At 44.5% G+C, this 25,972-nt stretch overlaps 3 protein-coding genes and 1 pseudogene across 4 annotated transcripts; 1 reads left to right on the forward strand and 3 right to left on the reverse strand.

Moving 5' to 3' along the window:
- Window positions 1-3,529: 3,529 nt before the first annotated feature.
- Window positions 3,530-4,146, reverse strand: LOC110228671 (annotated as a pseudogene).
- Window positions 4,147-4,271: 125 nt separating this feature from the next.
- Window positions 4,272-5,001, reverse strand: LOC110228670. The gene is made up of 2 exons (XM_021026630.1): window positions 4,750-5,001; window positions 4,272-4,682 (listed from the first exon to the last, which is right to left on the reverse strand). Exons 1-2 carry the CDS (start codon window positions 4,942-4,944, stop codon window positions 4,296-4,298), a joined length of 582 nt encoding a protein of 193 aa, XP_020882289.1. The 5' UTR covers window positions 4,945-5,001; the 3' UTR covers window positions 4,272-4,295.
- Window positions 5,002-21,230: 16,229 nt separating this feature from the next.
- Window positions 21,231-23,520, reverse strand: LOC9312798 (myb family transcription factor PHL7). Of its 2 annotated transcripts, XM_021024315.1 has the most exons (7): window positions 23,211-23,520; window positions 22,795-22,917; window positions 22,497-22,573; window positions 22,338-22,380; window positions 22,197-22,254; window positions 22,030-22,099; window positions 21,231-21,918 (listed from the first exon to the last, which is right to left on the reverse strand). In XM_021024315.1, the coding sequence occupies exons 2-7, from the start codon at window positions 22,910-22,912 to the stop codon at window positions 21,424-21,426; spliced, it is 861 nt and encodes a 286-aa protein (XP_020879974.1). In that variant the 5' UTR covers window positions 22,913-22,917; window positions 23,211-23,520; the 3' UTR covers window positions 21,231-21,423. The 2 variants fall into 2 exon arrangements, with proteins under 2 accessions (XP_020879974.1, XP_020879975.1); XM_021024316.1 differs by having other exon boundaries at window positions 22,497-22,917; window positions 23,211-23,401.
- A 15-nt stretch (window positions 23,521-23,535) lies between these two features.
- Window positions 23,536-25,892, forward strand: LOC9312799 (transmembrane protein 87A). The gene is made up of 5 exons (XM_021024311.1): window positions 23,536-23,794; window positions 23,879-24,800; window positions 24,909-25,004; window positions 25,166-25,302; window positions 25,518-25,892. Exons 1-5 carry the CDS (start codon window positions 23,604-23,606, stop codon window positions 25,666-25,668), a joined length of 1,497 nt encoding a protein of 498 aa, XP_020879970.1. The 5' UTR covers window positions 23,536-23,603; the 3' UTR covers window positions 25,669-25,892.
- Window positions 25,893-25,972: the final 80 nt, after the last annotated feature.

The following is a 25,972-nucleotide window of genomic DNA, read 5'->3' on the forward strand; positions in this document are numbered from 1 at the left end:
GTAGCCAAATTAGGGCAAACTAGTATTCCTATAAATACGGGGTACACCCTGTTTATCCGAGCGGATATTCCTTTTACCCAGCAGATATTCCGCTGTACTCTCATAAACCCTAGTTTTTGTAATCGTTTTTCCTGTTGATCCTTTGAGTTTTTGCATTTCTTTTCTTCATCAAAGTTGTAGATCTGTCTCTTATCTATAACATACTTTCGTTTCAATGATTTCTGGGTTTGAAACGTTTTCTGGGTTTTTATGCATGATGTTCTTCAGTGTTCTTGAGTAGTGGATTAGGGTTCTTGAGGATGGGTTAGATTAGGTGTGGAATCCTTAGTATATTTAGGTGGTTAAGTGTAGAATTGCTTGATTTCCCTTCTGGTTTAGTAGATCTTAATGCTATTTCTTCTCTGATCAATTAGAAATTGATCTCAGACATTTCCACACCCAAAAGGTGTTTGATGAAATGTCTGAACAAACTTTTCCAGAGATTTGCATACTCTAGCCCAAGAGATTGGATGTTTAGAATGCTTATTGACTCTATTAGATTGAATCTTAATGCCTGCTAGGTTATATTTCTTCAATGAGAATTGAGTATGAAAGTGATTTAGCTTGAGAATCTCTGTCACGAGAGTGGATTGATTTGTATTCGAATCTATTTTCTAGGGATAGCTTGATTGAGTTTGTTAACCACCTAGGTAGATTAAGGAGACTGCCATAATCGATTACCCCATTCCTCAGGACCTTTTATCTCTATTGATTGTTTAATCTTGCTTACTTGTTGTTTACCTATTCTCTGCACTTGCTCATTCATGTTCTGTAGTTTTATAGTTTTTATGCATGTTCGCTTAGGATTGCTAGATAACAAACCTCTATTCTGCTTGGCTTGACTTAGTATTCTCTGAGCATATCTTGATTGATAGTAAGAGCACCTGATTGGATTGATAACCTCTTATACCGCAATGACATGAAAGTATATTAGGGTAATTGATAGCAAAAATCCTAGTATCAGAGGAGCGCGGGGAGCAAAAGCCGATTTACTACATAAGTAAGTCAATGACAGATCTGGAAACCAGGTATACAATGATGGAAAAACTCGCACCTGCGGTGGTGACTTCAGCCCGAAAGCTACGTTCATATTTTCAATCCCATCCAATCGAAGTGTTAACCAACCAGCCACTCCGAACAATACTTCATAGTCTAAGTCAATCCGGACGGCTGGCGAGGTGGGCGGTGGAGCTAAGTGAGTATGATATAGAATACAAAAGCCGAGTCAGCATGAAGGCTCAAGTTTTAGCAGATTCCTTGACCGAACTACCAATACTTGGCACGCCAGAGCAACCAGAGAATCAGACTTGGAAATTGCATGTAGACGGATCTTCATCAAAACAAGGATCCGGAGTGAGAATCAAGTTGAAGTCTCCCACATCGGAAATTCTTGAACAGTCGTTCCGTTTATTATTTAATGCTTCTAACAATGAGGCAGAGTATGAAGCCCTAATTGCCGGACTTCGGTTGGCACAAGGAGTTGGAGCTGAAGAAGTGGTTGCTTATTGTGATTCGCAACTAGTAGTTAACCAGTTCAATGGAGACTATGAAGCCAAAGACTCAAGAATGGAAGCATATCTCGAAGTAGTGAAAGATCTGTCTAAAAACTTCAAGAAATTCGAACTAATTCGCATACCTCGAGGAGAGAATACAACTGCGGATGCACTTGCCGTATTAGCATCAACGTCGGATCCTGAGTTGAAAAGAATCATTCCGGTGGAATGAATATCGGAACGGAGCATTAAAGATGACAAAGAAACTCTTGTCATAAAAAGATCTCGAGCAGTGGCACGTGACCGTGGTGAGCCTGAGATAGAGCTGCCACCCGTCAAATAGAGGAAGTCAAAGGAATCGAACATATCTGAGCCCAACATATCCAAAGAAAGCGGTAGCGAGGAGCCTGTTATCCTGGCAGAAGACGTAATTCCGGAAACAGTTATAGAGACCGAGCCATTTATCGAAGAAGATACCCTTGAACCAAACGAGCATCCCGAACCGGAACCACGAATATTTCACGAGGTCGGCCAAATTCCGGCTAAAGATTGGGGGGCTGATTGGAGGGAGCCAATAAAGCATTACATTGTGACAGGCGAGCTCCCAAAAAATAAATGCCAAGCCAGGAAAATGAGAATCGTTAGCGCGAAATTTTGTCTATCAAAGGATACGTTGTATAGGCGAGGTGTCAGCGACCCTTACCTACTGTGCATTTTTGGGCCCGAAGTCGAAATTGTCATGAGCGAAGTGCACGAAGAGCTGTGTGGGAGTCATTCGTCAAGAAGGGCTATGGCTTTTAAGATTAAAAGAATGGGGTATTATTGGCTCACTATGATCACGGATTATGTTAAGTTCGCCCAAAGATGTAAGCGCTGTCAACTTCATGCACCGTTGATCCATCAACCTTCGGAGTATTTTCCTCCATCTCCGCCCCATACCCGTTTATGAGGTGGTCGATGGATATCATTGGACCATTGCACAGATCAACTCGAGGCGTACAATATCTTTTGGTCTTGACGGACTACTTTTCGAAATGGATTGAAGCTGAAGCATATGTTAAAATCAAGGATTCGGCGGTAAAGACTTTCATTTGGAAAAATAACATATGTCGACATGGAGTTTCGTACGAGATAGTCACTGATAACGGGCCGCAGTTCATTTTGCACGAATTCAAAGCTTTTTGTTTGGATTGGGGAATCAAAGTCAGTGACTCTACTCCACGGTATCCACAAGGAAATGGCCAAGCTGAAGCCCCAAATAAAACAATTCCGAGCAATCTCAAAAAACGTTTGAATCATCTAAAGGGAGGATGGTACGACGAACTCCAACCTGTCCTGTGGGCCTACCCCACAACCCCTAGGCAGTCTACTAGGGAAACTCCGTTCTCTTTGGTTTATGGCATGGAGGCGGTAGTTTCAGCCGAACTCAACGTGCCCGGACTTCGCCAAACAGAAGCACCATTAAATGAAGAAGAGAACTCAGCAATGCTTGATGATTCGCTAGATACCATTAATGAAAGGCGAGATCAAGCTTTAATTCGGATTCAAAATTACCAATGCTAAGATCAAAAGTAGGCCTTTCTTTGTAGGAGATTATGTGTTAAAACGAGTCTTTGACAATACAAAGGAAGAAGGCGCAGGCAAACTCGGCATTAATTGGGAAGGACCTTACATTGTTACCGAAGTAGTTCGGAATGGTGTTTATAGGTTAAGAGACTTAGAAGACAGGCCAGTCCAGCGTCCTTGGAACGTGGTCAATCTAAAGAAGTTTTATGTTTAAGTGACATGCATTTTTATTATGTACATGAACTACGGTGTGGCTTGATCCCGAAATAGGTACGTAGGCAGCTCGGAAACGAGTTCAGCTACTAATAAAATTTTGTTTTATTTTATCATTGAAAAAAGGAGTTCGACTATGCGAACGAACAAGGCAAATAAAGTTCGACTATGCGAACATACAGAAACTGGAAACAAAACAACATTTATTCAGCAATAAGTAAATAAGACGAAGTCTCGTCATACACGCACTTCGAATTAGGAAATTCTTCTCGATGAGCAGAACACTTGAACTCCTTGACCAGCGAGGTCGAGAATTGGCATCATACAGTCCGGAATGCGAGAAAATTCGGAGATTCCAAGCTCGATCCAATCGCCGGGGTGGGAGTTGAGGGTGTGAAGGTCTCTCGATATCGTAGTAACCCTACGTTGCATTCGATGAATCTTTTTTCGGAGAATCCTCCTTTCCAACGTTAGCTTCTAGTGTTGAATCACAAGCCCCTTTATGAATGCCATCGCGATTTCTTGATCTTTGTCTGGGAGGTCCTTGATCAAAGCACACAGAGCTCGGATTTGAGATCTGAAGAAGCCGCGAGGTGGAGAAGGCTGCCTACTTGGCACATTTGGAACATCTCCATCCATCATTCCGACCCTGGAGAAATCTGGCATGGACTCCGAACATCGAATGTTGAATTCCATATCTGCAAAAGGAAAAGAGAATGATGAGGAATAAAGAGAATATGAAGTTACAGTTTATAAGGACATCGTATCCCTAGTAGGCCGCGGTTTCCATCCTGGAGCGGAGTGATTCGCGGAAAGATTTATGCCCTTTAACCAATCCTGCATTTAAGACATATCTCCAAGAATATTTCGAGAAACAAGAAAGTAGTAAAAGTTTCCATAAACAAAATGAGCCGAAGCCCATTACGAGTTCAAAAAGTTTTTTAAAAAAACGAGGTGAAATAAGAGAGTAGAGTTCGGGAACATTTATGGAAAAGGCTCAGGAACAGGCTCCTTCATCGCCGGTTCGGCATTCAAAGTGGATGCCTCGTTCTTGTCGTCCACTTCGGGCTCGTTCCGAACGCGTTCCCAAGGGTTGCTGTCCTCCTCCTCATCCTCCTCTTCGCCGTCGGACGGGGCAACTTCGACTGGGGCATTCACGGGCCCTGGAACTTGACCTCTAGCGCGGAGATACATCCGAAGCTTCTTCGGGATCTTTGCAATGGAATCGAAGTTCCTCCACTGCCATTGAAAGGGATTGCTCTCCAAAGCCCTCACCTTCCTATCCACTCGAGCAATGTGAGCCTCTAGCGTTTGCCTTTTGAGACCTAGTCGTTGCCTCTCATCGCACATACGGCGATGTTTGTCGACGACCTAGCATAGAGACGAGTGAATTGAGGAAAAAGGCAGAAAAGTTTGATCGAGTAAGATGAATGCTAACCTTGTCCATGAAGTCGCAAGCCTCTTTCTTATCCTTTGAGGGGAAGTGAAATACAGCGTGAGGAAAGAGAACACCGACCGGCTCGAAACCATCGCCGGACAAGAACAGCGGGTTGCCAGGATCGACGGGGCAGACGGGGGATACACCTTCGTTTTCCATTCTCGTAGTGTTTATCAAGTAAATTTCTGAAATCATACTTGAAGAAAGTTTGGAGGCAGATAAGCCCTTATTTATGATGGGCTTAGGGTTTGTCTTGGAACCGAAAATTCAATAATGATGGCGTGTCTGAATCGTTTAAACCATTTTTGGAAATCGAGAAAAGGCAATTATAGCCTCAAAGGCGTGTAGCTTTTCTTGTTTTTTGAGGAGTCGGAAGGGGAAGAGCAACCGTCGCATTAAAGACAAAAAGCCCATTAAATACAAAGTAAAAACAGTTGAGGCCCAAGCCCAATAAATGTATCGAGTTGACTAAACCCGAAATCGGGAACTCGCGTTAAGCCGAGCTCAGTTCTCGCACTCTAAGAAAAAAGGTTTGACCAGCCTAAAAATCTCAAAACATAACCACAAGGCCAAAAATATTTAAGGCGGACTTTGCAAACCCGCATACTATTTCAACAAAACCCTCTAGGGATCACAACTTGAAAGGTTTAAAAGCCTCCTCAGGCAAATATCATGTTCAAAAAAAAAATAATAGAGCCTCCTTAGGCGAAAACATACTTATCCAAATTTAAATTTTAAGTTTTCAAATGCATGGGACAAACCCTAGTTTAAGGTGGACGCAGCTACTACGGGTCAGTAGCCATCTCGAGCTCGACTTCAGTTCGCAGGGTTTCATTCGGGTCTTTAGCAGGGACTTGTTCAGAAGAAGTTTCCGGTTTATTCCCGATGATACAATCGTCGTCCGGGATGATCACCGGCCCGCTGCTTGCGACTAGGGCAACATCTGCTGGCTCACTCGAACCTGGGAGGGATAGCTCCAATCACTCAAAAATACAAAGCGTGTAGGTGATGAGTGTCAAGAGTGAGAATTTACCAGCCCATCCTAAGCCCGATTCACCCAAGGGAGGTGATTCGGTGAAGAATTCCTCAAAATGCTAAGGGTTGAAGGATGAAGCGGGAAGAGCTACAAGGCGACTTCGTTTTTCAGATAAATTAGCTTTCATCTCGGACCTTTCTTGCTCCTCGAAAAATCCTCTTCATGGATTTGGTCTAACAAGAGTAGGTTTATAACGCCCCCGAACCGTTCTATGACCCGGACAGCCAAGAACGTCCCGGAAACGCTACGTGAAAATGATCAACGACGATCCAGCCGAGGTTCAAGAACAAATCAAGTCCCTTGGTCGCCGACGATATTTTCCCACTTAAAACATCGCTTAGGCTTGCCAACCCTTACGATATTCAAGTGTTGAGTCGACTTAGACAAAGTCTATATCGATCATTACTCGTGGTTTTGTACAAGAAACCCGATTTTATTCCTTAAGTAAATATGTTATAAACATTACAAAATGCTTATAGAGTTTTGTGGCCAAGGCCTAGAGCCCAAAAGCACTATACATAACGTAAACATACTTGTTTTACAAAAGGCACAAAAACTACTCCGGGTTTCCTAACGTCCACCACTCCCTCTAGCTTCCCTCTATTGGTTACCTGCAAAACAAGTAGAGTCATGAGTAATCTAAGATTACTCAGTGAGCTCGGGATTCCCTGCAACAGCTATTAGTTCCCCATCCTATAATTCTAACACAGAACACGCATCAGAGAATGACAACGGAAGGTAGCAAGTAATCATACTTAAGTAAAAACGTGAATTCAAAGCTTAATTTAGTTTTCTAGGGCCCTGATATACTGCCTTCCATAAGTACCACGTCCGTGAACACCCGTGCTATAACCACAAAGGCATATAACCGGAACATCACTTAAAGCTACACCGTCGAGTAGACAGCTTCGGCCAGGGTAGCTAGCCCAGTTTCTCCGAGCTCCTCGCACCACGTGAAGTTCATGTTAATGTAAGTAATTAAGCAAGACCTCACGATAGCACGGCCGCCAACGAAGGACAGCTATATCCTAGTTTTGACACGCTTATGGTATGCTCGGACTAAAAGTCACGAGTACCACGTATCAAGGCTTGAGAATTCAATGATACTATGAGACATATGGTTAATAAAAACACATAGAATCATAAGTATCTTTCAAATAACCTCCTAAGTATAAGCCATATATATTTGAATCGATTGATTACTAATACGGCATAATACTAAGTTCACACAATCAATCAATACTCATAAGATTCAAGAAATCAATCAATGAATGTAAGAGTATATGATCATGCAACCAAACCATATCCTGAACTCACTCAGTCTCCGACGTGCTTAGCAGATTCGGACAGAACTTCTCGGTGATCTTTCTCGATATCGGACAGTTTCTTGGTACAAACGATTTCGCAGCAGCCTCTCGGTTTTTCTCCTCCGTTTTCTCATCAAATGGCTTGAGGATGATCGACTATTTATAGGGGAAGGATGGGCGAGTCAGCAACACACGTGTCAGCCGCACGTACGGACACGTACGGAGCTGCGCACGGAATAGTGACACGTATCCGGCTAACTTTGGCTCCAAGCGACTAAACTTTGGCTCCAAGTGTCTTCCCTTTGGCTCTAAGTTAGGTAGCTTGGTCGCAAGTTTGAATTTGGTCAACGTTTGGTCAACGGGCCGCGTACGTACCGCGGTACGATCGGCCTTCGTCCGGATGGCAAGTCTCTCGACCCAAACTTACCCACGTCTATAATTCCTCGTACCATCTTCTCCCAATCTTCTTAATATTCAGTTTCGTTCGGTAAAGACTTAATTCGGTACGACATATTTGGTACGAAATCACCCGATCACCGATAGATGTCTTGTGGTACGTCCGGCTGTCATCCTGCGGTACGTTCGGCAGCCTATGTACGGGTCACTACATTCTCCCCCCCCCCTTATTAGAATTCGTCCCGAATTCCATAAGGATTTGATGGTCCGGCCTCGTCTCCTTCGTTTTCTTCTAAGAAAAATTGTGGATACTTAGCTCGGAATTTTTCTTCATCTTCCCATGTACTAACCTTACGGTTTTGTTTTCCCCAAAACACTTGTATTTGAAGAATTCTTCTTTTCTTCAGTTCTTGTATTCGCCTTTCTCCAATACCAAGCGGACCTTCGGGGCAAGTAAGGTTTGTCCTCAACTCTTGTATTAGCTCGGGAATAATAGCATTAGGATCTGGTACGTGTTTCCTTAGCTAAGATACATGAAAGACCTTGTGTAGTCGCATGATCTCCGGCATGTCCAAGCGGTAAGCTACATCTCCAACTCTTTTCTCAATTCGATACGGACCAATAAATCTCACCGCAAGCTTTCCAACCTTCCTAAATCGATCCTTCCCTTTTTGCGCTGTTACCTTGAGATAAACCATATCGCCTTCTTGAAATTCTACTTCACGTCTTTTTCGATCTGCATATTTTTTCTGTCGATCTTGAGCCTTCTTCATATTCTCCCAGATAAACTGAACCTTCTCCGTCATCTCATCGATCAGGTAGTTATTGAATTTCGTTCTTTCTCCTACTTCCGTCTAACAGAAAGGAGTTCGGCACGGTATTCCGTACATGGCTTCGAATGGAGACATACCAATACTAGAGTGATAGCTGTTGTTGTAAGAAAACTCAACCAGAGGCAAGTTATCCTCCCAATCTCCAGCCCATTCTAGCGCACACAGTCGAATCATATCTTCTATGGTTAGGATAGTCCTTTGTGTCTGTCCATCGGTCTCTGGATGAAATGCGGTGCTCATGTGAACATCTGTCCCTAAAGCACGTTGAAGATCTTGCCAGAATATCGACGAGAATTTAGGATCTCGGTCGGATACAATGTTGGCGGGTACCCCATGAAGCCTGAGAATTTTGTTGATATATTTTTCCGCCAAAATGGTTGACTGATCTGTACTCTTCACCGATACTAAGTGTGCAACTTTCGTCAAGCGATCTACTACCACCCATATCGCATCGTTAGTACGCCCAGGTCGCGTGGGTAATCCTGTAATGAAATCCATTGAGATTGATTCCCATTTCCATGTAGGAATCGGTAGGTTATGTAGTAATCCTGCCGGAACTTGGTGTTCTACCTTTACTCTTTGGCACGAATCACATTGGTTTACCCACTTTGCTACTGATCTCTTCATTCCAGGCCAATGATAATATCTCCTTATGTCCTTATACATCTTTGTACTGCCCGGATGAATACTCAATGATGAAGTATGCGCTGCTCTTAGTATATCTTCTCGCAGTCCTTTACGATCAGGTACGTTAACCCTTCCGTATAGTAGTAAGGTACCGTCATCAGCTAGATGATAACTGTAACGCCCGCGATCCTCAATAGGATCGTCGGATGAGACTTGGTCCGAGAAAAGGAGGAGAAACTCGGACAAGTCTAGATTGGAGCTGCCCATCAGCTCGGATAAGGAGAATAATGAACGTTAAGTAGCCAAATCAGCTCCCGTATAGCTCAACTAAGCTCGAAGTACTTCCGAGTAGTTCAGCTAAGCTCGGGTAACTGTCGAGTAGCTCAGCTAGCTCGACCAGCTGCCGGGTAGCTCAGCTCAGCTCGGGTAACTGTCTGACGGTTGGATGGTTGGGCGGTTACGGAAGGACGGTTGGGCGGTTACAAGGGGCGGTTACCAATGAGCGGTTATAGCCGAATGGGCGCCTTCTAGAGAAACGGTTGGGAAATGGTTTTCTAAACAAAACTCTATAAATACAAGGCATTTGGGGCGATTTCGGGGACGAAAAAAACTGAGGGAAAAATACAGAAACTCTTGGAGAACATCTTGAGAGAAAACACTTAAGAGAGAGTTACGATCGGTGCGATCGAAGGTGAGACGGTTCTAGACTTTGTGTCCGAACCTAAGGAGATATGATACGTACGATCTAGCCTAGGGATTGTTCCGATGACTTAGAAGAAGTCCGGAACGATTAGGGTGATATTGTAGTATCGGGAATCATTCATATCATGCATAAACTTGGTTCGAATGGCGGATCGGTTGAAATGGGGATGCGGCTCGGCGGAGGATCGGCGGATCTGTGAAGATCTACCGTGAATCGGCCGAACTGATGCGCATACTTCCACTCTCCGATCTGTTCTTCGTTCCGGGTGGTTAAAAGGCCTAGAGAGCATTGCATGGACTTGCATATAATAAGTAAAACGGATACTTATGCCTCTTTGACTTTCAGGAAAAGATGGTGATCGTGGGAAGGACTTGGCTTAGGCGTGAGAGACTCAAGGCCGGGAAGATGGGTGGTGATGAATCGGGTAGAATAGGATCGATTATATGACTTGTAATAGCTTATATGCAAACTCATAAGTTGTATCGAATCCTTTTAAGTATCTAATAAAGTATCCGATTCTTTGTTTACTCTATTATCGCATATTAACTCTAAGTAATGAATCTCAGAATATCGTAAATCGGATTGTCTTAAGGAAATGGCCCTAAAATTTGACTAAGGATCGGATCACTTAATGATTTGGTCGGAGAGAACCTCTCCGGACTTAGGCAGTCCGGATCGGGGTTTTTCAAGTTGGTATCAGAGCATGCTTGGTTCTAGGACCATTAGTGCGGGTTTTGGGAATCACCACTCATCGGCTTATGAGTCCTCACGGTAGTTGTTTCTTACTCTCTTGCGATTTACTATGACTTACCGTAACTAACTTTGAAGTTTTTCGCAGATGGGTAAGAGCAACAAAACGGGAAAGAGTAAGAAGGATAAGGATAAGGGTAAGGACGTCGTAGAAGAGACGTTGGTTGCCGAGGAGACACAAGTTACCAAGGAAACAAGTGTCGAAGCAACGCTTGATGGGACAATTCCGGCCGGACCTGTGGCTGGACAAAAGTCTCCGGTTCATCAAACTCCAGAGGACAGTTGTGCAACGGATGGGAAGGAGAATCCGAACACACTTCCATCTGCCCAAGAACAATGGGAAACGATGAAGGCTATGATGGTACAAATGGCCGCATTGACTAAGGCACTTGTACCGGATCCTGTGGTGCAAGTGAAGGAGAACAAAACGGACGTAGATGCGGATGTAGATGTGGGGATTGTCGAAGTCAATCTGCCTACGAACTCTTCAAGGAAGAGGGGAGACTACTTGAGTTTACTCCAGCACGTCTCGAAGTTGGGAACAAGTCACTTCACGGGGAGTTCCGACCCGATCATGGCGGATGAGTGGAGGACTCGGCTCAAAAGAAACTTTAACTCCACTCGGTGCCCGGAGGATTACCGGAAGGACATTGCGATTCACTTCTTGGAAGGAGACGCGCATAACTGGTGGCTGACCGTGGAGAAACGTAAGGGTGATCAAATCCAAACCTTTTCGGACTTTGAGGAGGAGTTTAACAAGAAGTTTTTCCCTCCGGAGGCATGGGATCGGCTTGAGTGTGCCTACTTGGATTTGATACAAGGCAACCGAGCGGTGCGAGAATACGATGAAGAGTTCAATCGCCTTAGGCGATACGTGGGAAGAGAGCTCGAGGATGAGCAGTCTCAAGTGCGCCGTTTCATCCGCGGGTTAAGGGTGGAGATCCGTAACCATTGCTTAATCCATACCTTTAATTCGGTCTCCGAATTGGTGGAAAGGGCGGCTATGATCGAAATCGGAATTGAGGAAGAAAAACTCATGAATCGTGAGAAGTTTCCGAATCGTTCTAGCCACCCAAGCAAGTCCGCGGATAAGAATAGGAAATGGGACAAGGTGGATGACACTAAGTCGGGAGCTAAGCGCGGAGAATGCTTGATTTGTGGAAAGAATCATGGTGGGATTTGCTGGAAGGCCATTGGTGCATGTGGCCGGTGTGGAAGTAAGGACCACGGGATTCAAAACTGTCCAAGGATGGATTCGGGGCGACCAAAAGATCTCGCTGAAGAACCAAGGACTTGTTACCATTGTGGGAAAGCGGGACACTTTAAGAGGGAGTGTCCGAAGCTGGAAGTGGAAAAGCAAGCCGCACAAAAGGTGAACCGGAGCGGAAACGGATTACCGCCTCCGCCTAAGAGGCAGGCCATAGCACCACGAGTTTACGAACTGTCGGAAGATGCTAACAATGCCGGAAACTTCAAGGCGATCACTGGTAAGTCCTTGTGATCTTTATGTTAATTCGTAAATTGCATCGCATCATGCATAAACGGATTGGGGTACTCAGCATTCTAGGGGAATGTGTAGGGACCTTGTGTATAGGTGATGTAGAAACACACACCTTATTTGATTCCGGAGCTACACATTGTTTTGTGAGTTCCGAGATGGTTGAAAAAGGTGGGTTCAAGAAAGAACCAAACACCGAATATGGAATGGTTAGAGCAGCCGGCGGACAAGTAATGTATCCGTCCGGTGTTGTTCAGGAAATCTCGGTTGTAGTCAACGGTGTAAATATGCCAACAGACCTAATCGTCGTCCAACTCAAGAAACACGATGTTATTTTGGGTATGGACTGGTTGAGAAAGTATAAGGCACACATAGATTGTCACCGAGGACGGATTCGATTTGAGAGGGAGGAAGGAATGTTGAAATTCCAAGGAATAAGGACAACTTCGGGAAGTTTAGTAATCTCGGCAATCCAAGCGGAAAGGATGCTTGAGAAAGGGTGTGAGGCATACATAGCCACTATCACAACCCCCGAAGTTGGAGCAAGTGCGGAGTTGAAAGATATTCCGATCGCAAAAGAGTTCTCGGATGTGTTTGAGGCCGTGAGTGGCTTGCCACCAGACCGGTCTGATCCATTCACCATTGAACTCGAAGCGGGAACAACACCTATATCTAAAGCTCCATACCGGATGGCACCGGCAGAAATGGCGGAGCTAAAGAAACAATTGGAGGAGTTGTTGGATAAAGGATTTATTAGACCAAGTAGTTCACCATGGGGTGCACCGGTCTTGTTTGTAAAGAAAAAGGATGGTAGCTTTAGGCTATGCATTGACTATCGGGGATTGAATAAAGTTACGATAAAGAACAAATATCCATTACCCCGGATAGATGAGTTGTTGGACCAACTCGGAGGCGCTAGGTGGTTCTCAAAGATAGACTTGGCGTCGGGATATCATCAAATTCCAATAGAACCATCTAATATTCGGAAGACAGCCTTCCGGACGAGATATGGCCACTATGAGTTCGTAGTGATGCCATTCGGACTAACCAATGCACCGGCAGCCTTTATGAAGATGATGAATAGTGTTTTCCGAGAATTCTTAGATGAGTTTGTGATCATCTTCATCGATGACATACTTGTCTATTCCAAGGATTGGAAAACTCATCAAAATCATCTAAGGGCGGTGCTAGAACGGTTAAGGGAACAGAAGTTATTTGCAAAGTTAAGCAAATGCTCATTTTGGCAAAGGAGTATCGGATTCCTCGGACACATAGTATCGGAACAAGGAGTGTCCGTAGATCCGGAGAAAATCAAATCCATCAAGGATTGGCCACGACCAAGGAATGCCACGGAGATTAGGAGTTTTCTCGGGTTGGCGGGATATTACCGAAGGTTCGTAAAGGGCTTTGCGAGTATGTCCCAACCGATGACTCGACTAACCGTGAAAGATACTAAGTTTCAATGGTCGGAGGAATGTGAGAAGAGTTTCTCCGAGTTGAAGGCTATGCTAACAAGCGCTCCGGTATTGGTATTGCCGGAAGAAGGTGAACCTTACATGGTCTATACGGATGCATCGATCACGGGACTAGGATGCGTATTGATGCAAAAGGGTAGTGTAATCGCTTATGCTTCAAGGCAATTGCGTAAACACGAAGGGAATTACCCTACGCATGACTTGGAGATGGCCGCGGTGGTGTTTGCCTTGAAGATTTGGCGATCATATCTTTATGGAGCCAAAGTCCAAATCTTCACGAACCACAAGAGTCTTAAGTACATATTCACTCAGCCGGAGTTGAATCTAAGGCAAAGAAGGTGGATGGAATTTGTGGCGGATTATGACTTAGATATTGCCTATCATCCGGGAAAGGCAAATCAAGTCGCCGATGCCTTAAGTAGGAGACGTTTCGACGTAGAAGCCGAGAAAAACCAAGTGGACTTGGTTAACATGATGGGGACATTGCGTGTGAATGCGTTATCCAAGGATCTTGAACCATTGGGTTTAGGTGCGGCTGATCAAGCCGATCTACTTAGTAGAATTCGTTTGGCCCAAGAGAAGGACGCGGAGTTGAAAACTTGGGCAAAGAACAATAAAACGGAGTACCAAACATCGAACAATGGTACCATAGTGGTGAACGGTCGTGTATGTGTGCCGAATGACAAAGGTTTGAAGGGGGAAATCCTTAAAGAAGCACACCAATCAAAGTTCTCGATTCACCCCGGGTCCAATAAGATGTACCGAGACCTAAAAAGGTATTACCATTGGGTGGGAATGAAGAAGGATGTAGCCGAATGGGTTGCCAAGTGTTCGACGTGCCAACTTGTCAAGGCGGAACATCAAGTACCAAGTGGGTTAGTACAAAACTTACCCATGCCCGAATGGAAATGGGACCATGTAACGATGGACTTTGTTACCGGGTTGCCTACGGGGATAAAGTCTAAGCACAATGCGGTTTGGGTGGTGGTGGACAGATTGACTAAGTCCGCACACTTCATAGCAATTTCCGAAACGGATGGAGCCGAAGATATAGCCGCAAGGTATATCGAGGAGATAGTACGATTACACGGAGTGCCGGTAAGCATTGTGTCGGATCGTGATACACGGTTCACATCGCATTTCTGGAAGGCTTTTCAAAAAGCCTTAGGAACGAGGGTGAACTTAAGTACTGCTTACCACCCGCAAACGGATGGGCAATCTGAACGGACGATTCAAACCCTTGAGGACATGTTGCGTGCATGTGTCTTGGATTGGGGTGGGAATTGGGAGAAGTACTTAAGGTTGGTGGAGTTTGCCTATAACAATAGCTATCAAGCTAGTATTGGCATGTCACCTTACGAGGCGTTATACGGACGAGCATGTCGGACACCGCTATGTTGGACACTAGTGGGCGAACGCATGTTGTTCGGTCCGAAGATTATGGATGAAACCACCGAAAAGATGAAGTTCCTAAAGATCAAACTAAAGGAAGCACAAGACCGACAGAAAAGCTATGCGGATAAGCGTCGTAAGGAGTTGGAATTCCAAGTAGGAGACTTGGTGTATCTTAAGGCCGTAACGTATAAGGGCAAAGGACGGTTTTCAACAAGGAAAAAGTTGAGTCCAAGGTACGTTAGCCCATACAAGGTGATCGAACGAGTAGGGGCTGTGGCATACAAACTCAAACTTCCGCCGAAGTTAGATGCGTTTCACAAGGTTTTCCACGTTTCACAACTAAGGAAATGCCTAAGTGAACACGAGGAGCGAGTAGAAGATGTTCCTTCGGAGTTAAAAGAAAACTTAACGGTGGAAGCAAATCCAATTCGGATCGTTGATCGAATGGAAAAGGGGACAAGGCGGAAAAAGATAAACATGATAAAAGTGTTATGGGATTGTGGAGGCCGCGAAGAAACTACTTGGGAAACCGAAAATAAAATGATGGCTGATTTTCCTAAGTGGTTTAGAGAGATGGGTAAAGACCAACTTGAGTCGGATTCGGGGACGAATCCCATTCAAGGGGGGGAGACTTGTAACGCCCGCGATCCTCAATAGGATCGTCGGATGAGACTTATCCGAGAAAAGGAGGAGAAACTCGGACAAGTCTAGATTGGAGCTGCCCATCAGCTCGGATAAGGAGAATAATGAACGTTAAGTAGCCAAATCAGCTCCCGTATAGCTCAACTAAGCTCGAAGTACTTCCGAGTAGTTCAGCTAAGCTCGGGTAAATGTCGAGTAGCTCAGCTAGCTCGACCAGCTGCCGGGTAGCTCAGCTCAGCTCGGGTAACTGTCTGACGGTTGGATGGTTGGGCGGTTACGGAAGGACGGTTGGGCGGTTACGAGGGGCGGTTACCAATGAGCGGTTATAGCCGAATGGGCGCCTTCTAGAGAAACGGTTGGGAAACGGTTTTCTAAACGAAACTCTATAAATACAAGGCATTTGGGGCGATTTCGGGGACGAAAAAAACTGAGGGAAAAATACAGAAACTCTCGGAGAACATCTTGAGAGAAAACACTTAAGAGAGAGTTACGATCGGTGCGATCGAAGGTGAGACGGTTCTAGACTTTGTGTCCGAACCTAAGGAGATATGATACGTACGATCTAGCCTAGGGAGTATTCCGATGACTTAGAAGAAGTCCGGAACGATTAGGGTGATATTGTAGTATCGGGGAATCATTCATATCATGCATAAACTTGGTTCGAATGGCGGATCGGTTGAAATGGGGATGCGGCTCGGCGGAGGATCGGCGGATCTGTGAAGATCTACCGTGAATCGGCCGAACTGATGCGCATACTTCCACTCTCCGATCTGTTCTTCGTTCCGGGTGGTTAAAAGGCCTAGAGAGCATTGCATGGACTTGCATATAATAAGTAAAACGGATACTTATGCCTCTTTGACTTTCAGGAAAAGATGGTGATCGTGGGAAGGACTTGGCTTAGGCGTGAGAGACTCAAGGCCGGGAAGATGGGTGGTGATGAATCGGGTAGAATAGGATCGATTATATGACTTGTAATAGCTTATATGCAAACTCATAAGTTGTATCGAATCCTTTTAAGTATCTAATAAAGTATCCGATTCTTTGTTTACTCTATTATCGCATATTGACTCTAAGTAATGAATCTCAGAATATCGTAAATCGGATTGTCTTAAGGAAATGGCCCTAAAATTTGACTAAGGATCGGATCACTTAATGATTTGGTCGGAGAGAACCTCTCCGGACTTAGGCAGTCCGGATCGGGGTTTTTCAATAACCACTAGCATTTGGACCATCCAAGGTCCTTAGTTCCTCCACGATTTCCTGTAAGTTTTCATCTTGAGGTTGTTCTTCACGGATTCGGTGAAGTAGGCTTGCTTGAGTCACGGCTTGTAAACCCAACGGTTCACCAGATTCTCCTTCTAAAGTGAGCAGACTTACTTTCTTTAACTCGTCGCTTAACAATTCCAAATCTTTCTCAACATCTACTTCTGCCTTCCGACGACTCAAAGCGTCCGCTACTACATTAGCCTTTCCCAGATGATATTGAATCTTTAAATCGTAATCGGCAATGAATTCCATCCATCTTCGTTGACACAGATTAAGATCTGGCTGCGTGAATAAATACTTAAGACTTTGATGATCGGTAAATACCTGTACCGCTTCTCCATAGAGATAGGATCTCCATATTTTAAGTGCAAATACCACGGCAGCCATCTCTAAATCGTGAGTAGGGTAGTTCTCTTCATGCTTCCGTAACTGTCTTGAATCATATGCGATCACCTTTCCTTCTTGCATTAGAACACAGCCTAACCCAACTCTTGAGGCATCCGTATAAATTGCATATGGTTTGCTTGGCTCCGGCAATGCTAGTATCGGGGCTGTTGTCAAAGCTTTCTTCAACTTAACAAATGCCTCGTCAACATCTTTACTCCATATGAAAGGTACGCCTTTTCCGGTGAGTCGGGTCAAAGGTTTAGCAATTGATGAAAACCCTTTAACAAACTTCCGATAATAGCCCGCCAATCCTAAGAAGCTTCGGACTTCAGTAACGGTTGTGGGCTGCGGCCATTCTTGTATTGCAGTAATCTTTTCTGGGTCTGCCGATACTTCGTGTTCGGATACTCGGTGACCAAGAAACCCAATTTCTCTTTGCCAAAACTTACACTTACTGAACTTAGCAAATAACCGATGCTCTCTAAGTCTGTCTAACACTTTTCTCAAATGCTCTTGATGTTCTTCGGCACTCCGCGAGTATATTAGGATATCATCGATAAATATGATAACGAAGCTATCCCATGAAGGTTACATAGTAAAAATTACACGCAAGAGCCACGAGAGCCCGAGAGGTTAGAGAGAAGCCTTGGGAAGTTAGAATTTGTATGATCAGAACATTTAGCTGAAATCCCATGAAGCATTATGAATGGAATTGAGACAGCGATATTGTAACACCCGCGTCCCGCGATCCTAAAGGGGGCCGGTTTGTTTTAGGGAAAACTAGATCATGGTCGAGAAAGACCAATGAATAAGTTAACCCAAGGAAGGAATGAAACGTTTAAGTCATGAAAGGGGTAGATGACTTAGACGGTTTCGGGATAAGCTAGTGATCATGGAGAAATGATCTTGGAAAGATTAGGAATGGCGAAGTCAAGGCCGAGAAACGGACCGAAAGATTTAGCCGGAAAGAACGTGGAAGAACGTTCGAGCTAAACCAGCTAGGTGAGCTGAACAAGCTGGATGAACTAGCTAGCTCAGCTAGGTGAGCTACACCAGCTGAAGGACTAGCTAGCTCAGCTAGGCGAGCTGACCGACAGCTCAACTGAGCTCGGTGAACTGATCGAGTACTGACCCAGCTGGGTGGTCCGGTCAGCTGACACTCGAGCTGGTGGACTGTGGTAGCTCGGGATGAAGAGGTGTAAGGTCGAGCGGTTACCGACGAACGGTTACCATTGGCCAAAGGGTGGATAAGGCCGAACGGTTACGATCGGAAAGATGCAACCTTTCGGAAGGGTGCAACGAACGGATGTGATGTTTCAGAAACACACCCATTCGCCCCCTATATAAGGGAGGACGCCCAAGGCATTCGGAATCACCACAACAATCCAAAACAAGTCCCAAAACACTCTACGAAGTGATGGTCGGAAAGGGGGTGCGGCTCGGCGAGTATCTCCGGAATCGGAATGGATTCTCGGAGTCTCGACCGAACTGATGCGCATGCTACCTCCCGATCCAATGGTTCGATGGAATGTATAGGACGGATGGATGGGTCGGATTGGATGGGTCCAACCGATCGTCTTGGAGACAAATCGGATTGGATAGACCGATCGTCGGACGGATCGGATCGGACAGACCGATCGTCGGACGGATCGGACAGACCGATCGTCGGACGGATCGGACAGACCGATCGTCGGACGGATGGATCAGATCGGAGAAGAAGACGGATCCGGATAGACCGTCGCACAGACGGATCGACCGAACAGGATAGGCGGATCAATCGTCGTGTTAACAGGTCGGGTTGACGTATAACCGGATCTGTTTACGATCGGATAAACGGACCAAGGCTTAGATCGGCGGATTGATCGGTCGTATAGATCGGCGAGATGACCGACAATACGTATCGGAGATCTGGTCGAGGGAACATGGTGGATTACTCGATCGAGGATTCGATGAGAACCGCTGGAGGGTTCGACGACTTGATTGATGGTTCGGATCGATAGCTCGATTATGGGGTCGATGGATCGTCTGTTCTATAAGTCATATCGTCGAGGGAAGGACACAAAAAGGAAATGGATCGGCAAATCTAAGATTGTCAATATGGAATATCGACGGATCTAACGATAGACCGATAGATGATATGGTTAACGGGAAGTTAATCAGGAAGGCGTATAAGGGAAAGGTGTTCGAAGAAGCACGGGGATAAGTGCAACCGAACACACCCAAGGGTCGCCCATGGATGCAATCTCACCGGTAAAGGGAGTAAGCACCGAGAATGGGTAGGTGATGTGGTTCACCATGTAAGGATCTAATATCGCGGCCGTCTTCATGTATCAATCGCCATAGCCAATGGTGAAACCGATTGGGAATCGGTAACACCAATGGTGACTCGACGGATAACCAACGGGAAAGTCCACGGTGAGAATCGGTGGACAAAACGGATGTTGGACCCGCGAACAAACCAAAGGCCGATGGACGAATGATTTCATGGGCTAGCCTACGATAATCCGATGGATGAATCCACGGACCCTTGGGTGTGATAATGATATTGTTCGGATCGCATGGATGGATCGGTAAGCCGAAGGCGTTATGACCACCATGGACCGGACGGGTAAACGGTTAGTAGACCGTGGGCGGTCATAGTGATAAACGACCGGATCGGAAACATGGATGGTTCGATAAGCCGAGGGCTTGATCGTCCACCATGAAACCGAAGGGGCGTACGTTTGGAGGACGGATGGACCAATGAGCCAAGAGCTTGATTCGGCCACCGTGAACCAAGAAAAACGTACGATCCCTAATCTCTATCGTAGGGACTTAGACCAGTGGGGTTGGTTGGATGAATGGCTAAGTAACGATAGAGATTGGTCCATCAATACATGATTGGTTAAGAATCGTTGTACGAATGGAATAAGGCGACGAGAGGGCTAAGAGAAGGATCAATAGACGGATCGAAGAGGAATCAAATCCGCATGTAGGCCAAGGTATGTAAACGCATCTAACTTATTAGTTAAGATAGACGTTTGGGAATTGGCCGTTGGATTAGAGATACAAAGAATATGCAATCGTTAGACTTAGAATGGTTAGCGAACAAATTGCATGACTTGGCCGAGTTAATGATCGATCTAAAGTCTAAGGGACAAAGATGATCAAACCGGTACAAGGGTTGGTTGGAATTAAACTAAGGGTAGAAAGACTTCCGCTGGGTACTAAGAAAGCGATTACAGAAGTAAGCCTCGTAAAGGCAATTCTATATTAAATCGCGAAAAATATGGAGGTTCGGCCGGGAAGTGGCGCGAACGTGAACCTTGGGTCACCGGACGCCGAGACGTCCGGGACGGGGTCTCACAGATATGAACCAAGGATAAGAATGTAACCGCCACCGCAACACTAAACCACTTCTTCCCCATCCAAAAACCCGAAAATGTTGCAATTGGAGTTTATGTTTTTGGTATGTCTCTCCAAGAAGTTTTGAGATGTGAATCTCCTTTATGTAAAGGTAATAGAAAGAGTGTGATATATTTTGGTGTTGCGGCCAAGTAAGAAAGAGGTATTATGGGAAATAAATGGACGGTGCTGATTTGTTGTTTTAAATCTCTAATATGAAATGGACGGTGCTGATTTGATTGATATCTTCCATCCTTGATGCGATCGCATTAAGTCAATGAGAGAGCTCCCAGAGGCGTCCATTTTTGTCATACTAGAAACTTGCTTGTCAACTTTGACATCTTGTCATCAAAGATTCTGATCCTATATCAGAGCTGTAATATACAACGTTTAGAGAGAACGTAATACTAGACGCCACCATAAAGAGCACAACCCGAGCAGTCACCTCATTACCATCATCGACAAGACCATTCGAGATCATATCACCAGGCTTCACAATCAAGGCACCAGCAAATATGCAAAGCTTCAGAACGCTGGTTGGCTTGGTTGGCTTAATTGACGTGATGGTTTGTAATGCTCTGTCTTTAGCTCATCTCCTAGCTAGCTATTATGCTCGGTTTTTCAGCTTACTTTACGTTTCCATCTTTTCTTATCAAAACTATGTATATATTTTTTTCCGTTGATTTATTAATTTAACATTTCAACAAACGGAAAAAATATGTACGTATAAATGCCTCATGCGTTACTGTTTTGATAAAGTAGCTTTAGAAGAATGCAGTGTGTTGGGAATAAGAGTAATTTTGTTGTGTTTACCAAATTACAACACAACACAGACATATTCATTCTTCATGCTCTTGACAGTGCCTAGAAAATTACAGAGTTGAGATCACATCACTAGAGGAAAGTCCTAACTAATAAAGATTAGGATAGACAACACTACATGTGGTACACTCAATAGATGCCATGTGATACAACTCAAAGATTATCTCCTGAACCCTTATCCAACTCATCTTCGGCCCCAAGCAGTGATGTAGATGGCTGGTCAAAGGCGAGAGCATGGTCTGACGGATGGTAAGAAGCGTTCAAGCCTGATTCTAGTATTGGGTGCGCCACTACAATATCAGGTGTATAACCAGCTGCACCTCTCACCAATCTAGGCTTCTTTGATAATCTCTCCTCTCCTCCGCTCTCATCTGGAGACCCAATGTTACACCCCGAGTCTGGTGTTAAAGGCTCCCGGTAAGATGAGAGAGACTCGTCAACTGAGAGGCTCTTGTCTGGTCCACATTCCTTGCCAGACTTGTCTTGAAGAGGAGACTCAGATGTTGGGGCAGGGGTTGCAGGATCTGAATCGCCTGTTACTGGGGCTGAGGGTTCGCCAAGTACTCCACTGAGTCGTTGTTGCTCTTCAATTATCTTCTTCAAGTACTTCCCTTGTGCTTCTATCCGTAGTTGCAGCTGTCTTTGCACCTAAAAAAAAAAAAAACATCAAAGAATGTCATATGTAATGCAAATTAAGTGCCCCACTGAAATCCTGACCAATTGTTTCGTTTTTGCTTAAGTAAGTATGATGAAGCATACTTCTAGTTGCTCGTGCAATCGTTTCTGAACTTCCATCTGCAACTTGAGGGCTTCAGTTATCTGCATTCCCCTGTAATCTCGAAAAGATATACTGATCACTTAATCTGAAGCACCAGGTAATATATATAGCATCACAAATCAAGCTCAAAGAATGAAATTTCACGTACGACGAGCCGTCCAACCCAGAGAGCATATCACCAGATTCTTTCTTATCAGTTTTTTTCCCTGAAATTTGAAAATACAAGCTTCAGGTAAGTAGGCAACTGGGAGAATGAAAGAAAATTGAAGGAAATGAATGTCCACACTACCTTCAGAAGACGAATCTGGAAGATACTTTGCAAGTCTATATTTCTGACTCAAAAACACAAATGCAAAAAATCAGCGGAGAAAGGAACTGGGGATGCATAGACCGATACACGGATAAGAGAAAGAGAGACGAGACAAGAGGCCACACAGTTTGAGAATACCTGTAAGTGACTCTTGACATGATATATAGTTAATCCTTGTACACCCATCACTCTAAGAACGCCTTTGGGTGTAGCTCCTTTGGAAATTAAAGGAAGAAAAATATTTAGAAACCCTAAGCAAACAGATAAGCTTTCCCTGTCATGACTAGTAGTAAACATGCTGGCATACAAGAAGAGCAATTTGATCATATTGGTGTGCATATTATTACCACAGATATTGATGAGGAAAACATGAGTTACTAATTTAGCATAGACTATACAAGAAGGCATGCCAGAAAGAAAGAAAGAGGGAACTTACTATCAGGGCCACCAAGTTGAGCAACGGCATCAACGAAGCGTTCATGAAGCTCATGCGTCCAACGCAAACGTTGTTTGGAGGCATGACTAGAATTGGTGCCGCCGTTGTCTCCTTCCATCAGGGCTAAGATATAAACACGTTGAAGGGAAAGTAATGAGTTGTGGCAAAGCTAGAAAATGAAATCATATGAGGCAGTGAGAGAGAGTGAGATAGAAATGGAAACAAGGATTTCTCCTAAATGGAAATAGCAGTCAGAATTAGGTACAAAACACAGTCAAGTCAAGTTTAAGACTTGCTCCGGCAGATCCACCACAGGTTGGGTTTGACACCAAATCAGAGACATGGTCACTAAAATCGGAGGAATTTGTCGCCGAGAAAGCAAAATAATAAAATCCAAGGTTATGGAATCTACGAACCTGTGAGTGGTGGATCTATACAAGAATCAGACGACGCCCCTCCATTTTCGGAACTTGCTCTTCTTCAATCTAAATCTAATCTGAATTAGGTTTTGTGTTATAGACTAGTTTACTGTGTCCGGTTGATCACTGGGCGGCGATGCAGCAGAGTCCTCCTCAAAAAATTTCCCAGACTTGTTATCGCTCGATCGACGAATTCCAAGCAGTGGCATTGACTATTGCTGCATTTCTGGGTGGGCCGGACATCTCGGTATGGGCCAAAACCATTCTAAGGCCCAAATATTATATTAAGTTGGTTGGTCCACCAAAGTCAGCAGCTAGACAGCGACTCTGCAGCTGCTCTGCTTTCTCTTCTCTTCTCTTCTCTCTCCCGCCTCATCGCCTCGTTCCCCGATGATAATGGATTTGAGAAAACTGATCCACCTATCTCTGCTGTTGTGCCCACTTCTTCTATCATTCCACTTTAAAATCGCAGGGGCCTCCGCCCACATCTACCCTTCCCAGCCCTTCCACGATGTCGGTAATTCTCTCCTCCTCTACGGTGGCAGCGAGGGCATCTTCGCCTCTCCCCGATCTTTCATCAGGTATGCCCTATCATTACATTTTCAACTGTTGTGCTGCTGTCTACTCTACGTTATCCTCCTCACTGGTCGACGGTCCTCGTGCAGGTTTGAGAACATCACTCTCTGGAGGACAATTACCGATAAAGGCCACCGCAGCAATGGGTTAGTTCAAGCAGTGATCTTTGAAGCCTCCGATCGTAACAATATCGGTGGTTCAGCTTACGGCGGCCAAAGATCTATTTGCTGCACTCCAGATCTGGCCAAGCTTCAAGGTTGTAAGCAGCGTGAGATCATTAGGATTCCTTCTGCACATGACCCTAGATGGCCTATCCTCTTACCTCTCCGCTTCAAAGGAAAACGTTTGTCTGCTAAGATGGAAGACACTGAGATTCTTATCACCAAGACTGGAATCTATAATCTCTTATTCATATCTTGTGATCCACAACTCAAGGGCCTCACAATGACCGGAAAGACTGTTTGGAAAAATCCCGACGGCTATCTTCCTGGTAGGATGGCTCCACTCATGAATTTCTATGTCTTTATGTCTCTCGCTTATTTGTTGCTCAGTGCCGTCTGGTTCTTCCAGTATTTGAGGTTCCGGATGGATATATTGCCACTTCAACATTGCATTACTGCCGTCATTCTTCTCGGATTGCTTGAGATGCTCTTTTGGTACTTGGATTATGCAAATTTTAACAACACGGGGATGAGGCCTTTAGCCCTTACTACATGGGTTGTTACCATTGGTGCCTTCAGAAAGACTGTTTCCCGCATTCTCATTCTCTGTGTTTCCATGGGATTTGGGGTTGTCAAATCCACTCTTGGTGGTCTCACTTCTAAAGTCCTCCTTGTTGGAGTTACTTACTTCATAGCTTCTGAGATGCTTGATATAGCTGAGCACGTTGGCATTATTGACGATATGTCCGGAAGATCAAAACTTTTTCTTGTCCTTCCTGACGCCTTCCTGGATGCATTTCTCATATTGTGGATATTTACCTCTCTTTCCAAAACACTGGAACAGTTACAGGTACCTCTTTCTTTCCAAATTAGCCATCAGACTCTGTAAGTTGTAAGGGTTTTGAGGCAAGATTCATCAGATTAGCTATAAAATTCTTTATTACTTATTCTTGCGCAGATGAAAAGGACCTCGGTGAAGCTGGAAATTTACCGCAAGTTCTCAAATGCTCTTGCTGTAATGGTGGTTGCCTCTGTTGCTTGGATAGTGTATGAGGTGCCATCCTGTCAAGCCTGATTTAGTAAACTCAAATCTTACTTTAGGAAATTAACTGCTCAACTAAAACTGGCCTAGATTTCAAGCTAGGAAAAACGAAGCTCCTTCTTTCTTGGAATATACCCAAGCTTGCCTGATGATTTGTTATTTGTCCCGTGCAGGTGTATTTCAAAGCAACAGATCCATTCAATGAACGATGGCAGACTGCTTGGACTATAACTGCCTTCTGGGATGTTATTGCATTCTTGTTGCTATGTATTATTTGCTATCTCTGGACCCCCTCACAGAACTCCCAAAGGTATGTTACCTCAACTTAAAGGTTTTGATACCCTCTCGGGCATACCAACATATAAGCTTGGTTTTATGAGCTGGAATGGAAACGGTTTCAGCTGAGCATGTTGTGCTAGTCTTGTGGGAAGTCTAGGCTAACATGCTAGTGGTTCTTATGTATTGGTCCAATTTTGTTGTTCCTGGATGTGATAGGGATGCTAATATGAAACTAATGATGGACAGATATGCATATTCGGGAGACGTGGATGAAGAAAACGAGGAAGCTCAATCTCTGACAGGAGGGAAGCAAGATGGTGATATTAGCTTAGTTAAGCAAGAGAAGAATGCCGAGTCGGACAGAGAAGAAGATGTTGAAGAAGATAAGAGAGAGTGAGGAGAGTCGGTGTAAAGAAACGACTTGGCATCTATGTTTGATCATGAGTTGACGGGAGTATAAATATCAGCAAGAGGTCAGCTATATAGCACAAAGCAACAAAGCTACGACGTAATACATATATGATGTAACAAAAGGATAGTAACTGTGTGTTTGTATTTGTTTTTTTTTTTTAAATCAGATCCAACATTTGAGTCATCTCTAATCCATGTCTGTTGAGCTCAGCCCGGTGTTGTCTAGAATAGAATCGATGAGGAAGAGTGTGAGATTTGCCTAAAATTGCTGTAAATTACATTATTGATAG

Source organism: Arabidopsis lyrata, assembly GCF_000004255.2.
Source record: "Arabidopsis lyrata subsp. lyrata unplaced genomic scaffold ARALYscaffold_5, whole genome shotgun sequence".
Taxonomy (NCBI): Eukaryota; Viridiplantae; Streptophyta; class Magnoliopsida; order Brassicales; family Brassicaceae; genus Arabidopsis; species Arabidopsis lyrata.

Bases quoted from the DNA above. Each gene is read 5' to 3' on its own strand.
- LOC110228670 (XM_021026630.1), bottom strand. From the start codon at position 4,944: ATGATTTCAGAAATTTACTTGATAAACACTACGAGAATGGAAAACGAA. The intron at 4,683-4,749 runs GTTAGCATTCAT...TCTCTATGCTAG, and splicing joins CTTGCGACTTCATGGACAAG to GTCGTCGACAAACATCGCCG.
- LOC9312798 (XM_021024316.1), bottom strand. From the start codon at position 22,766: ATGCCTTCTTGTATAGTCTATGCTAAATTAGTAACTCATGTTTTCCTC. The intron at 22,255-22,337 runs GTAGTGTGGACA...TTCAAATTTCAG, and splicing joins TCCAGATTCGTCTTCTGAAG to GGAAAAAAACTGATAAGAAA. The intron at 22,100-22,196 runs GTACGTGAAATT...TCGAGATTACAG, and splicing joins TCTGGGTTGGACGGCTCGTC to GGGAATGCAGATAACTGAAG.
- LOC9312799 (XM_021024311.1), top strand. From the start codon at position 23,604: ATGATAATGGATTTGAGAAAACTGATCCACCTATCTCTGCTGTTGTGC. The intron at 23,795-23,878 runs GTATGCCCTATC...GTCCTCGTGCAG, and splicing joins TCTCCCCGATCTTTCATCAG to GTTTGAGAACATCACTCTCT. The intron at 25,303-25,517 runs GTATGTTACCTC...AATGATGGACAG, and splicing joins CCCTCACAGAACTCCCAAAG to ATATGCATATTCGGGAGACG.